This window comes from Vulpes lagopus, chromosome 7 (assembly GCF_018345385.1).
Source record: "Vulpes lagopus strain Blue_001 chromosome 7, ASM1834538v1, whole genome shotgun sequence".
Classification (NCBI taxonomy): domain Eukaryota; kingdom Metazoa; phylum Chordata; class Mammalia; order Carnivora; family Canidae; genus Vulpes; species Vulpes lagopus.
Genome location: NC_054830.1, coordinates 11,381,096 through 11,394,015, shown reverse-complemented (window position 1 = coordinate 11,394,015; position 12,920 = coordinate 11,381,096). Strand labels below are relative to the sequence as shown.

Genomic DNA, 12,920 nt, shown 5'->3' with positions numbered 1-12,920 from the left:
ACCTAAGGTGTGTGCATCTGTGTGAACATGTCCAGCTCCAGGAAAGGGGTTTCTGGCCCTCACGGAATATTCTACTCCTTGGGACAGGTTCTAGAATTTGTAAGACACGGGGCAAAATGAAAATGCAGGGCCTCTTGTTCAAAACGCAAGAACTTTAAGACAGCAACAGCAAAGTATTAAATCAAACGCAGTGTGGTGCCCTTGTAAGCATGGGGGTCCTGGGTGACTGCCACGTGCCCATGAAAGTGGTCCAATTCACCCCACCCTGTGAATTCTGGTCACCTTTGCCTTTGCACAAACTGTTCCTTCTATTTGGCGTGCTCAGCCCATGGTCAGCTCCTTATGCTTTGGGCCATAAGTATCACCTTTCCAGGGAGGTCCTCCTGGATTTTTCCACTTCTACTCAGCCTCTACTCCAGTCTATTTTCCTCCAAGTCGTCCTCACTAGCTAGAAATGTCCTGCATTGATGTTCATCATCTGTTTCCCTCATTGGACTGTGAGTTCCAAGAGGAGGGCAAGAGCCAAGCTTTTTTAGTCCCTTGTGGCTTCTCCAGCACCTAGGTACATAGTAGACACTCAGGAAACATTTATTGAGTAAACAGAGGCTCCTATTATGAGCCTCTGGAGCTAATGTTGTCATCTTGTTGTACAAATAAGGAAACCGAGGCTCACGGAGAGGAAGTGACTTGCCTGAGGTCACAGCGAGAAAAGGACCAGCTGGTACTAGAACGCACCCCTGGTCCAGAATTCAACCAGTCCTAATGCTGACTCACTCACTTCTTAGAACAGCATTTGCTCACCTCTTTTTTACAAGTAAACACTTACTTTAGATACAACAGAGAAGGACGCCTGGGTGGCTCAGCGGTTGAGGGTCTGCCTTGGGCCCAGGGCGTGATCCTGGGGCTCTGGGGGTCGAGTCCCATATCGGGCTCCCTGCATGGAGCCTGCTCTCCCTCTGCCTGTGTCTCTGCCTCTCTCTGTGTCTCATGAATAAATAAATAAAATCATTTTTTTAAAAAAAGGTACAATAGAGATACAGGAAAGTGCTCTGAAGTGTATAGCCCAATAAATTTCCACAACAGGGGATGCCTGGGTAGGTCAGCGCACCTGCCTTCCGCTCAGGGCGTGATCCTGGAGTCCTGGGATCAAGTCCCATATCGGGCTCCCTGCGTGGAGCCTGCTTCTCTCTCTGCCTCTCTCTCTGCCTATGTCTCTGTCTTTCTCTCTCTGAGCATCTCTCATGAATAATAAAAATCTTTAAAAAATTTTTTCACAACAGAACACACCCATGTAACCAGCACCCACCCAGTTCAAGAAACGGGACATGTTAAATTTGTTACGTGACTTTTGCCACCATTAGAAAGAAAGGGAAAAAAAAGATCAATTTCCAGAAGTTTCCCGCATGCTCCTCTACCCTCTTCCAAAGGAAACTGACAGGGCAGCCCCGGTGGCCCAGTGGTTTAGCGCTGCCCTCAGCCCAGGGCCTGATCCTGGAAACCCCGGGATCAAGTCCCACATCAGGCTCCCTGCATGAAGCCTGCTGCTCCCTCTGCCTGTGTCTCTGCCTCTCTCTCTCTCTCTCTCTCTCTCTCTCTGTATCTTATGAATAAATAAAATAAAATCTTTAAAAATCTTTAAAAAACAAACAAACAAAGGAAACCAACAGTCTGACTTGTTCCACCCAGTTTTGCCTCCTCACAGTATTTACTCTTCATTGTTTGTGACTCATCCAAGTTCAGTCCTCCAGCAGTTTGCTCGTTTCGTTGCTGCGTGGTATCCCACTGTGGAAGAGATCACAATTGATCCATTCTAGAGTAGATGGACACTTGACTTGCCTCCAGCTTGGGGCTATTACAGAATGTTAGTGGGCATGCCTATTGGGTGTATATCTAGCACTATAAATGCAAGGCCAGAAGAGAGGTGTATAGTCAATGTTAGGAGATCACGTCAGTTTTCCGACTTAGGTGAATTGATCTACACTCTGACCAGCAGTGGAGGAGAGCTCCAGGTGCTCTGTGTTCTCACCAGCACTTGGTCAGTTATGTACCCATTTTGCAGAGATGGCATCTGAGGCTCAGAGAGAGGAATCGCTGCCTCCCGGTCAGGAAGAGATTGTGGGTCCGGCTCTGTCACCTCCTCTCCCTCCCTCATCCTGCCGCCACTGTGCCCTCCCAGCCAGGCTGTGGGGTGGGGTGGGACAGACAGGGTCACGTGGAGTTGCGTTCAGCGGGAGGAAGCCAGGCAGGGTACAGACGCTGCTGATTTTGGGGCTGGTCTACAAATCAAGGTAAGGGAGGGACTGCATGTGGCCACGGACAGGGTTCCCTGGGGGGAGGAGCTGAGAGTGGGGAGGGGGCCAAGATGAGGACAGCATACGGGAACACACTGGGCAGCACTGTCACCCTCTTGCCCCCCAGGAGAACCTCTGCCATGGAACCACCATCACCCTGCAAGGCCTCCCAAACCCAGCCTGCAGCCTCGTCCCCGATAACCTCCTACCGCTGGCACACAGGGGGCGATGGGGAGAAAGTAGCTGGAGGGTCCCGCTGGGGCCGACTTGCAAGCTGGGGGCGGGCGCTAAGCCACCAGGAGCCCATGGTCAGCAGCCAGCCTGCCTCCCGCTCGCTGTTCCGTCGTGTCCTCTCTTCGCCCCCTAAGGAGTCACGCACAAGCCGCCTGCGGCTATCCAAGACCCTCTGGGGAAGGCATAAGAGCCCGCCGCTGGAGCCAGAGCCAGAGCCAGAAGCCCCAGGTACATGGCTCCCCCACCCAGGCTGGGAGGCCGGATGCTGGGTGTATGTCTGCCTCCGGAGCATCAGCTCTACAGACACAGGAAGTTGTGGGGAGTGCAAAAGCCCAACAGGAAGTGGCTGGGGCCCAGCTGCCCTCTTCCCTCTCACATGGGGACTAGAGGTGGGGGGAGTGGCCGGGAACTTGTGGGCTGGGGGTCCATCCTGGGGAAGGGAGAGGAAAGAGACGGAGGGTGGCACTGTCCAGACGCTAAATGGCTCTTGGCCCTAATGGGTCTCTCCTCATATCCAGCAGCTCAGGCTCATCCTCTCTGGCTTGGCCAGCCACCTCAGCCACCTCCTACTCTCTTGCCCCCCGGCCTCCGTATCTTCAGTTTCTTCACCTCTTTGAACCTCAGTTTCTCCATTTAACTGATGGAGATCCTATTCCCTACCTTAAAGCATATATTATTTCATTTGCTCATATTCAATCATTCATTCATTTATTCATTCATTCACTCATCCAAACAGAGGTCTGTTGCACATTTACTACATGCCAGGCCTTGACGTAGGCACTAAGGACACAGCAGTGAACAAAACAGGTGAAACTGCCTACCCCACATAGTTCACTCACAGTGTAGTGGGCATGACAGACAGTAAACAAGCAAACCAAAATGACAGATGGGGCTGTTCCACAGAGAGATCTAGAGGAGAAAGGGATGCCACAAAGACTGGAGTTCAGGAATGTAGCACTAGCCCAAGGCCCAACATGTTTTAAATGATCTGTTAACAAGTTATTTATTCCCCTGATGGGAAAACAATAGGATGGACAGGTAATCTGGAAGGGTTGATTCAGCCCATCTATTCCTATCTATTCCTGGAAGCTCATTTCTCACTGTTCATATTCCCATTTTGCAGAGGCATTCCCTTCAACCCCCTCCAGGGTATCAGGTATTGCTCAAACCATAGTATGGAGAGTTCTCCAACAAGCAGGACTGCTCCCTCCCACCCCTCTGCTGCTCAAACACTTCCCATGGCTCCCCATTACCCCCCAGGATAAAACCTCCAGTTCTCTAACTGGCATCCAAGATTCTGAACCACTCTCAACCTGGATCTTCCCCCTCTAGCCTCTGAGCCCTCTGGGCCCTTCCTACCTTTCCTGGGCCTTGTCATCTCCAAGCCTTTGCAACCAAGCTGTTCCTGCCCTTGTCTCCTCCAGCTCTGTCAAAATCCAACCTGCTGTTCAAGATCCATTGCAAACCTACCATCTCTGGAGGCTTTCCCTGTCCCACTGCACCACCACCTCCCCCCTACTCTGATCTTTTTTCTATTCCTCTCTCTTTTTTAAGATTTTTATTTATCATTTATTCATGATAGACATAGAGAGAGACAGACAGACAGACAGAGGCAGAGACACAGGCAGAAGGAGAAGCAGGCTCCATGCAGGGAGCCCGACGTGGGACTCGATCCCGGGATTCTAGGATCGCGCCCTGGGCCAAAGGCAGGCGCCAAACCGCTGAGCCACCCAGGAATCCCCTTTCTATTCCTCTCTTAAACGTTGAATGCTTTCCACCTTAGATTAGTTATTTATGTAAGGAACCAAGGATGCTGTCTTGTTGTTTAACCTCTTAGACCTACCTACTGTCTTGGTTAAGAGAAGAATGTTTGTGTTTGAAGCCCGGCTCAACCACTTCACAAGCTGTGTGACCCTGGGCACGCCACTCAACCTCTGTGGTTTTCAGTTTCCTCCTTGGCAAAATGGGGATTATAAAAGCCCTTGAACGGCTTTTGGAGGATTAAATGAGAGAAGGCACCAGGAGCAGTAAACACCATATAGGGCACATGTGTCTACTCTCCATGGCCTGTGGGGATAAGGGCCGGAGAGGGGTGGAAACTTGTCCAACAACAGCCTGGCAAGGCTGCTGGGTGGGCTGGAGTTAGGGAGAGAGGAGACACCTGGGAGGGAACACCTGATGAACCTCTGCGAATGGAGAGGGTCCTCTGAGGGAGAGGAAAGGACTCCCAGGTCCCTGGTACCAACTCCTCTACCCAGAGCCTGAGCCGGAGCCAGAGAACCCTGCCCCACAGATCCCTGAGGCCCCCACACCTGACGTGCCTATCTGGAACATTGGAGCCTTCACCCTGCTCGATGGGAAGCTGGTGCTGCTTGGGGGTGAGGAGGAGGTGAGAAGGGTCACAGGGGCAAGGGGGAGGGAAGAAGAGGGTGAGGAGATAGATGAGTGGGGGGAGGAGAGGATAATGGAAAGGGGCCTACCTCCCCTTTATGACTTCCCACTCTTATGGACAACAGGGTCCTCGCCGGTCCCGGGCGGGGAGTGCTAGCTCTGAGGGCAGCATCCAGGTAGCCATGGGGAACCTCAGGGATCCAGGTAAGTGTCAGAGGTGTGGAGGGCTGGGGCATTTGGGAGGATGTCAAGGTGGAGCAGAATCCAAGACGATCCCATCCCCTCACCTTCCCACCCCTGACCACCTACAGATCGGATCCCTGGAAAGACTGAGCCCGATGCTGCTGGCCCCAACCAGGTCCACAACGTTCGGGTAAGGCATCCACCCAGTGGGAGGTGGAGGGGAGAGCAAAGACTCCTAGATGCTCAGAAATGAACGGGGACTCTTACTTGGTGGTCTTGGGCAGCTCACTTTTTTGGCCCTCACGGTCTCTGGCAGTCAAATGGAACTAATGAGAGAAACCCCCCTCGGGGCTGTTTATGAGACGTCAACAGAGAATGCAGAAAAGCATAGGATGGATGCTTTAGATAAGGGAGCTATAGGTTGCCTTTATTACTACAGCAGTAGTATTGTGGTCCCCCCAAACCGACAGGCCAACCAGGACACCTTGGGGCGGAAAGAAGCTGAGGAGGGAGAATAGGATTCTATCCAGCTGATAGCCCCCTTCCCGCAGGGATTGCTCAAGCGGCTGAAAGAGAAGAAAAAGGCCAGGTCGGAGATGGGAGCCAGTGCCTCTCGGGATGGGTAAGAGTCTCTGAGGGGCCCAAGGGGCTGGGATTACACATTCCCCCACCACTTCCACCTGCCTACCATTCCTACCTTCACCAAATACCTCCCATTGGCCTCTCTGTGTCCATGTTGAGCGATGCTGGAGTTACTGAAAGACCCTGGCCTGGGAGTGTCAGGGAAGGGACCACTGAGCTGAGATCTGAAGGATGGATGGAAGTTCTCCAGCTCAGGAGGGGCAGGAAACCCATTCCAGGCAGGAGACAGGGACCACAAAGGCCAAAAGGCCAGATGAGGTGACAAAAACAAGGCCAGGATGACTGGAACTCAGAGAAAGGGACTAAGTGCAGGGAAATGTGGCCAAAAGGTGACAAGGGCTGTACTATATAAAGTGACACAGGTTACCATGAGGAGTTGAGTTTTTATCCTAAAAGTCCAGTTTAGGTTCAAGTTCATCCTGACCTCTCTCCACCCTTCAGGCGATAGGGTGTGGGTTGGTGGGAAGGAGGGAAGGAGGGAAGGATGACCACTTGTTCAATCGCCCCTTCCCGGGATCCCTCAGTGCTCTGGGCTCTCGGGAATCGCTGGCCACACTCTCCGAGCTGGACCTGGGTGCTGAGCGGGATGTGCGGGTCTGGCCCCTGCACCCCAGCCTCCTGGAGGAGCCTCACTGCTTCCAGGTAAAGGCAGACAACTCTCCACCTTACCCCGACCCTTTGGTTCTACTCTTGGCCTCAACCACACCCCTGAATCCGCATCCCCAACAGGTAACGTGGGCAGGCGGGAGCCGCTGCTTCTCTTGTCGCTCGGCGGCTGAGAGAGACCGCTGGATCGAGGACCTCCGCCGCCAATTCCAGCCCACCCAGGTCAGTACCAGCAGTTAAGTTGGACGTGGAGGCCCCGCCCACAGCCCGGGCCCCGCCCTCCCCCTCCCCACTCCTCCCCAGCAACCCAAGCCCCCGCCCGCGCCCTAACCCTGCCTCTTAGACACACCTGCCCGCTAACACTTTGCAACCACTCGGAGACCCTCCCCAGAGCCCGCCTATTACCAGCCCCTGGCACACACAACCCCATCCCTTCGATTCAATGCGGGACCTAGTAGCACCCAAAGCTCCGCCTACCCGGCAAACGCCAAGTCCCCACCCCGCGGCTGCGGATCTCGTCGCCGGGACCCAGTAACGCTGGAGGGCGGTCACAGAACCACCTTGAGACCGCCGTGGCCCTTGTCTCCCCCCAAGGGCCCAGCGATCTCCCTGGGGGCATGGTGTCCCCCGTCGAGCACCGACGCCAACCCCCCTACCCCACTCCGGTCTGCAGGACAACGTGGAGCGGGAAGAGACGTGGTTGAGCGTGTGGGTGCACGAGGCAAAGGGGCTGCCCCGAGCGGCGGCGACAGCAGGCGTGCGCACCGAGCTGTGGCTGGACGGCGCGCTGCTGGCGCGCACCGCGCCACGGGCTGGCCCGAGCCAGCTCTTCTGGGCCGAGCGCTTCCACTTCGAGGCGCTGCCGCCGGCGCGTCGCCTGTCGTTACGGCTGCTCGGAGTCGGCCCGGGCGGAGCGGCGCTAGGCCGCGTGGCGCTGACCCTGGAAGAGCTGGGCGTCCCCCGCGCGCCCGCCGCGGGCCTGGAGCGCTGGTTCCCGCTGCTCGGGGCGCCAGCAGGCGCGGCGCTGCGAGCGCGGATCCGGGCGCGGCGCCTGCGTGTGCTGCCGTCCGAGCGCTACAAGGAGCTGGCGGAGTTCCTCACCTTCCACTACGCGCGCCTCTGCGGGGCGCTGGAGCCCGCGCTGTCCGCCCAGGCCAAGGAGGAGCTGGCGGCTGCCATGGTGCGAGTGCTGCAGGCCACCGGCCGGGCGCAGGTGCGGCGCTGCGACGGGGCGGCCCCGAGTGACCAGAGGCTGGCTGATCTCGCGCTCCGGGGAGCGGGGGGGTACTGGTGGCTGGGGACCCCAGTTGCAAGGAGGAGGGGCGGGGCACCACAAGGGGCGGGGCCTGCGCTTCAGCTGCGAGGGGCGGGGCCTGAACTGAGCCTCGGAGCCGAAAGATTTAAATTTCTGCAGCAAGGGCTGGAGGTTCCAACCTCGTGAGCCTTAGCAGTGAGGACTGGGCCCGAGCTGCAGGTATGAGGGGGTGCGGCCTCTGTCCCAGGTGTGAGTGATAGGCCAGGGGCTCCTAAGCCCCGGTTCAGTCCGCTCCCTGCGCAACGTGAACTCCCAATATACCCAGGCACTGGTGACAGACCTGGGCACGGCAGAGCTGGCACGCAGTGGAGGCCGTGAGGCGCTGCTATTCCGGGAAAATACGTTAGCCACCAAGGCCATCGATGAGTACATGAAGCTGGTGGCACAAGATTACCTCCAAAAGACTCTGGGTGAGCCAGAGGGTGGATGTCCGAAGCCATCTGGGTGGGCTAGGAAACCCCATGGGGGACCTGGGAGCTCCTAGGTAACCTGGATGCCGGGAATAGGTAGTGCCTTAGAGGGTGCTGGAATCCTGGAAGCAAGAGTGCAGTGGGTTCCAGTGGTCACTGGCCCCTGGCCCCTTGTTTGGCTGTGCTGAACTGCAGGGCAGGTCGTGCTGCGTCTCTGCGCTTCCACTGAGGACTGTGAGGTGGACCCCAGCAAGTGCCCGGCCTCAGAGCTGCCACAGCACCAGGCCAGACTGAGAAACAGTTGTGAAGAAGTCTTCCAAAACATCATCCACTCCTACAAGTGAGAATCAGGGCCCCAGCACCTGAGCCTAGCTAGCCCTACTTCTCAGCCACTGTGCTAATTACCCTGAACCCCAGTTGGAGTTGCCAGATAAAACAAAGGATGCCCAGTTAAATGGGATGCATGCAAAATTTGGGGCATACTTATACTAAAAAATTACTCATTTTTACCTGAAATTCAAGTTTAACTGAAGTTGTTCGCTAAATCTGGTAACCCATTCCCAATGTCATGTCAGCTTGGGTTACTGACCCCAAGCAACCTAGGACTCAATTCCTTGTCCTCTAACTATAGGTGACCCCATACCCTAATTCCTTGCCACTTGACATAGGACCTCTGATTCCAGGTGATGCTAAACCCCCCAATTCCATGACCCTTGACCTTAAATGACCCCATACCCCAAATATCATGCAACTGATCACAAGAAACCTGGGATTCCAATTCCTTAAACTCCCACCCTATGTTAACCTATATATCCAGTCCCATGTCACTTGGGATATCAACACCATGATTTCTGAACCTACGTGACCCTGTAACCTCAAGCCTATCCCACTTAATACTATGTTATCTGGCACGCCAATCTCATGATCCCTTATAGCTACATCCCAGGCTCATGGACTGTATCCCCTTATGACCTTGTATCCCCCCGCTCCAAGATTACTGAGTCCAGAATAACTATAGCATAAATCCTTACCCCAAGCATTATTATCCTCAATGTCTCTAATCCTGGAACCCATAGTGCAGGTGACTCCTGACTTCTGACCTTAAAACTTTGACATGAACATGACCTCTATATCCATACCCTCTCCTTTGACTGTTGCCTCTTCTGCCCCAGCTGGTTTCCAGCAGAGCTGGGCACTGTGTTCTCAGGCTGGCGAGAAGCATGCAAGGCACGTGGCTCTGAGGCACTGGGCCCCCGACTGGTATGTGCCTCCCTCTTCCTGAGGCTCCTGTGTCCTGCCATCCTGGCACCCAGCCTCTTTGGTCTGGCATCAGAGCACCCTGCACCTAGCCCAGCCCGCGCCCTCACGCTGATTGCCAAGGTCATCCAGAACCTCGCCAACAGTGCCCCGTAGGTGCTGGGAGGCAGTGGGGAGGGGGGGCATGCCAGGGCAGTGAGGTTGCAGATGCCTGGTCTGACCAACCCAGTCCGACCTCTGCCCAGGTTTGGTGAGAAGGAGGCCTACATGGGCTTCATGAATAGCTTTCTGGAGGATCACGGACCAGCCATGCAACACTTCCTGGACCAAGTGGCCATGGTGGATGTGGATGCAGCACCCAGTGGCTACCAGGGCAGCAGTGACTTAGCCCTCCAGCTGGCGGTCCTGCATGCCCAGCTCTGTACCATCTTTGCTGAACTTGACCAGGTATGGCGGGAGCCGAGAGCCCAGGGTTTGGGGTAGGGAGGCAAGAGGACAGGGAGCCTATGGTCCTGAGAGCTTGCTTACCATTGTCCCTGCATACATCGTCAGGCAACCTGTGACAGCCTGGAACCACTGCCCACCATCCTGCGAGCCATTGAGGAGGGCCGGCCTGTACCTGTCACTGTGCCGATGCGTCTCCCACCACCCCGAGCCCAGGTTCACTCCAGGTAACCTACCTGCCTCAGGTGTGGCCCACTTCTGATGGGTGAGAGCATAGGCAGGACCAAAGGCAAGCACAGGGTGAGATGGGCCAGAGGTGAAGACACGATCATGACAGAGGTCAAGAACAGGGTCAGGTTGGGATTCACTGTCAGAAACAGTGTTGCATAAAGATCAGAGGCTGGAGATGGGGTCATCCAAGGGATCAGAGAGAGGTTCACGTTATAGTCAGAAGGCAGGTACTGGGTCAGATTGAGGTCCAAGGTGGGGATTGGTCATTGCAGAGGTCAGGGAGAGGTCACATGTGGGATCACACAAAGAAAGTGACATTGTGGTCAGTGATGAGGGTCAGGTTTCAGTGAAAGGTTGTAGATGGGGTCAGATCAGGGTCAGATATTAAGATGCACCATCAAGGGTCAGGAGTAGGTGCATATGGTAAGCAGAGGTCAGGCCCAGGGCCAAATGGAGTCAACAGTTATAGGTAAAGTCATTCGGTCAGAGATCAGCGACCATGGTCTGTGAAGAGGCAGAGACAGGGTCAGCTTAAGGTCAGAGATCAGGTACAAAAGGGGGGTCAGACAGGGAAGGAAGATGGTATCCCTGTGAGCAGAGGTCAAGCCGTTGTCAGATTGGACTTAGAGGTTATAAAGATGGTCATAGAGAGGACAGTAGTGTCAGAAATCCAGGAGAGGGTCAGAGATCAAACTGATTCCATTAGTGACAAGGTCACACAGAAGTAAGATATTAGAAGTGGAGTCATTTCTGGCCAGGGGTCAGCTCAGAGGCCAGTCAAGGATCTGAGCTCTCCCATTCCACCCCCAGCTTCTCTGCAGGGGAGAAGCCAGGCTTCCTGGCTCCCCGGGATCTCCCCAAGCACACCCCTCTCATTTCCAAGAGCCAGTCTCTACGCAGCGTTCACGGCGCAGGGAGTTGGGCGCGACAGCAGCCAGAAGAAGAGCGTCCCCCGCGGCTGCCCCGGCCAGTGCAGCGCACGCAGAGCGTCCCGGCTGGCCGCCCCGCTCGTCGCCGCCCCTCTGCAGGACCCCGGCCACGACCCAAAAGCTCGCTACGCACGGGGCCCGCTCCCCGCGGCCGGCCCTGGACCGGGGCCTCAGCATCGTTGCCTCGGAAGCCGTCGGTGCCCTGGCAGCGCCAGCTGGACCAGCCGCGGGACAGAGACCAGGCGACGGGCACGCACCGACCTGTGGGCAAGGTGAGGTCCAGCTCAGGTCTGCGCACGGAGAGGAATGACGGGACTGGGAAGACAGAAAAACCAGGCAGGTCTGGGTTCAAATAGCAAGCTGTCTGCGCTGTGTGACCTCGGGCCTAGTGCAACCCTCTCTGAGCCTCAGTTTGCTCCTCTGTAAAACGGGAACGAGGTTTCCTTACCCGGCAGGGCAGTGAGAAGGCAGAGAGCAGGGGACAAGGAGGTCAGGGTTTTTCGGGGAGGAGATGGGGCGGGACGGCGGGTCAGGTGACAGCTGCTCCCTCCCCACAGTTGGCAGAGCTACAGTGTGAGGTGGCCGCCCTGCGCGAGGAACAGAAGGCTCTGTCCGGCCTCGTGGAGTCGCTAAGCACCCACATCCAGGCCTTGACGGAGAAGCAGGAGCAGCTTCAGCGCCAGCTTCAAGACCTGGACGCCAGGCTCCGAGAAGGGTGAGCCCCGCCCCCTCCATTAGCTCTGCCCCGGGTGAGCCCGCTGTAATCAGATCTGCCCAGGCTCCACTTCCATTCGGGCCCTGCCTCTCAATCACAGCCAATCACTCCTGGCAAGCCACGCCCCCTTCCAGCCCCGCCCCGACACACCTGTCTCGCCCCGCCTCTTGGTCAGCTCCGCCCACCCCAGGTGGCCGGCGAGTCCTACCTTCCACGCCCGACTCCTCAATCAGTCCCTCCCAAACAGGTTGGTCCCGGGTCTCCCAGTCTGGGCACACCTTCATCTTTGTCACCACCTCACCCTCGACTCACCAAGCCCCGCCCCCAAGAGTTGGTTGGTCCTTTCATCCCAGCCATTCAAGGCTCTGATTCAGCCCCGGCTACAAGTTTGTATAGGCCCCGCCCCCTAGCGTGGCAAACCCCGCCTCCAGACAAGCCCCGCCCCCCAAATTCCTGGCTGTCCAACCAGGGAGGGGAGTTTCTGGAGGGGAGTTTCTCAGTCTTTGACCCTCCCCTCTTGCCCCCGATCCCCACAGGACCCCTCAGCTGGATCAAGAGCGTGGCCCTCCAAGCAGTGAGGATCACCGGCTGAGAAGTCTGGTGAGACCCCTGCCCTAGCCCTGGGGAAGATCTAGGCGGGGAGGGAACCAGGGTTGGGGTGCAACGCTCCCCTGCCTCCGAGCCCACAGCCACTGCCTCTCCAGGAGCGCCGCCTGGCTGAGATGGAGAATACTCAGGCCCAGCTGAGGAATGTGGTCCAGAACCTGCAGCTTCTTCCCAGAACGTCGGGATCCCGGAGCCAGCCCCTACCCCTCAAACCACCCTGCATCAACGGAGATACCACTTGAGCTGCCCACGCTGTTCCACGTGGTCTGGGAGCTGTCTTAAAAGGCCTGTCCGACCCCTGCCTCAGCCCTACAGTGGCCTAGAGTGGAAAGTGGAGCCATATGTCAACCAGTCTGGCACTGTGAGGTTACCTAGTAAAATTTTGATTTCAGTAAAATGGATGGAATTTTTTTTTTTGCCCCCAAGTGTTGCCGAACAGAAAGCACCCCTCTCCCACCATTCAAGTCTCCCAAATTATCTCCTAATTAGAGGTCTCATGGAAGGGACAATATAAGGAGATTTTCACCAGCTGTGTGACCTTAGACCTTTACTCTCTTAGAGCCTCAATTTCCTCATCTGTAAAATGGATCTAAAGTTTCTTACACAGTAGAAGACCCATTGTTTAAGGTGTTCAATAAAAGGTATTTGTCATTGTTAGGGGCGGCG

The 12,920-nt window shown here is 56.0% G+C and overlaps 2 protein-coding genes across 2 annotated transcripts in view; one reads left to right on the top strand and one right to left on the bottom strand.

The window, feature by feature from the left end:
• LOC121496111 (cytochrome P450 4F22) overlaps window positions 1–11,942 on the bottom strand; it is a 69,838-nt gene extending 57,896 nt beyond the window's left edge. Inside the window, exon 1 of the mRNA XM_041764388.1 lies at window positions 11,857–11,942. The gene's annotated coding sequence lies outside the window, so the exon portion shown is untranslated. The remainder of the gene's footprint in view (window positions 1–11,856) is intronic.
• On the top strand, window positions 2,214–12,651 carry RASAL3 (RAS protein activator like 3). Its single transcript, XM_041764383.1, has 18 exons — window positions 2,214–2,288; window positions 2,419–2,753; window positions 4,784–4,914; window positions 5,042–5,120; window positions 5,228–5,289; window positions 5,651–5,721; window positions 6,266–6,383; window positions 6,471–6,569; window positions 7,021–7,560; window positions 7,928–8,072; window positions 8,268–8,412; window positions 9,245–9,481; window positions 9,575–9,776; window positions 9,882–10,000; window positions 10,815–11,205; window positions 11,491–11,648; window positions 12,185–12,248; window positions 12,353–12,651. The coding sequence occupies exons 2-18, from the start codon at window positions 2,432–2,434 to the stop codon at window positions 12,494–12,496; spliced, it is 3,027 nt and encodes a 1,008-aa protein (XP_041620317.1). The 5' UTR covers window positions 2,214–2,288; window positions 2,419–2,431; the 3' UTR covers window positions 12,497–12,651.
• The last annotated feature ends 269 nt before the right edge of the window (window positions 12,652–12,920 follow it).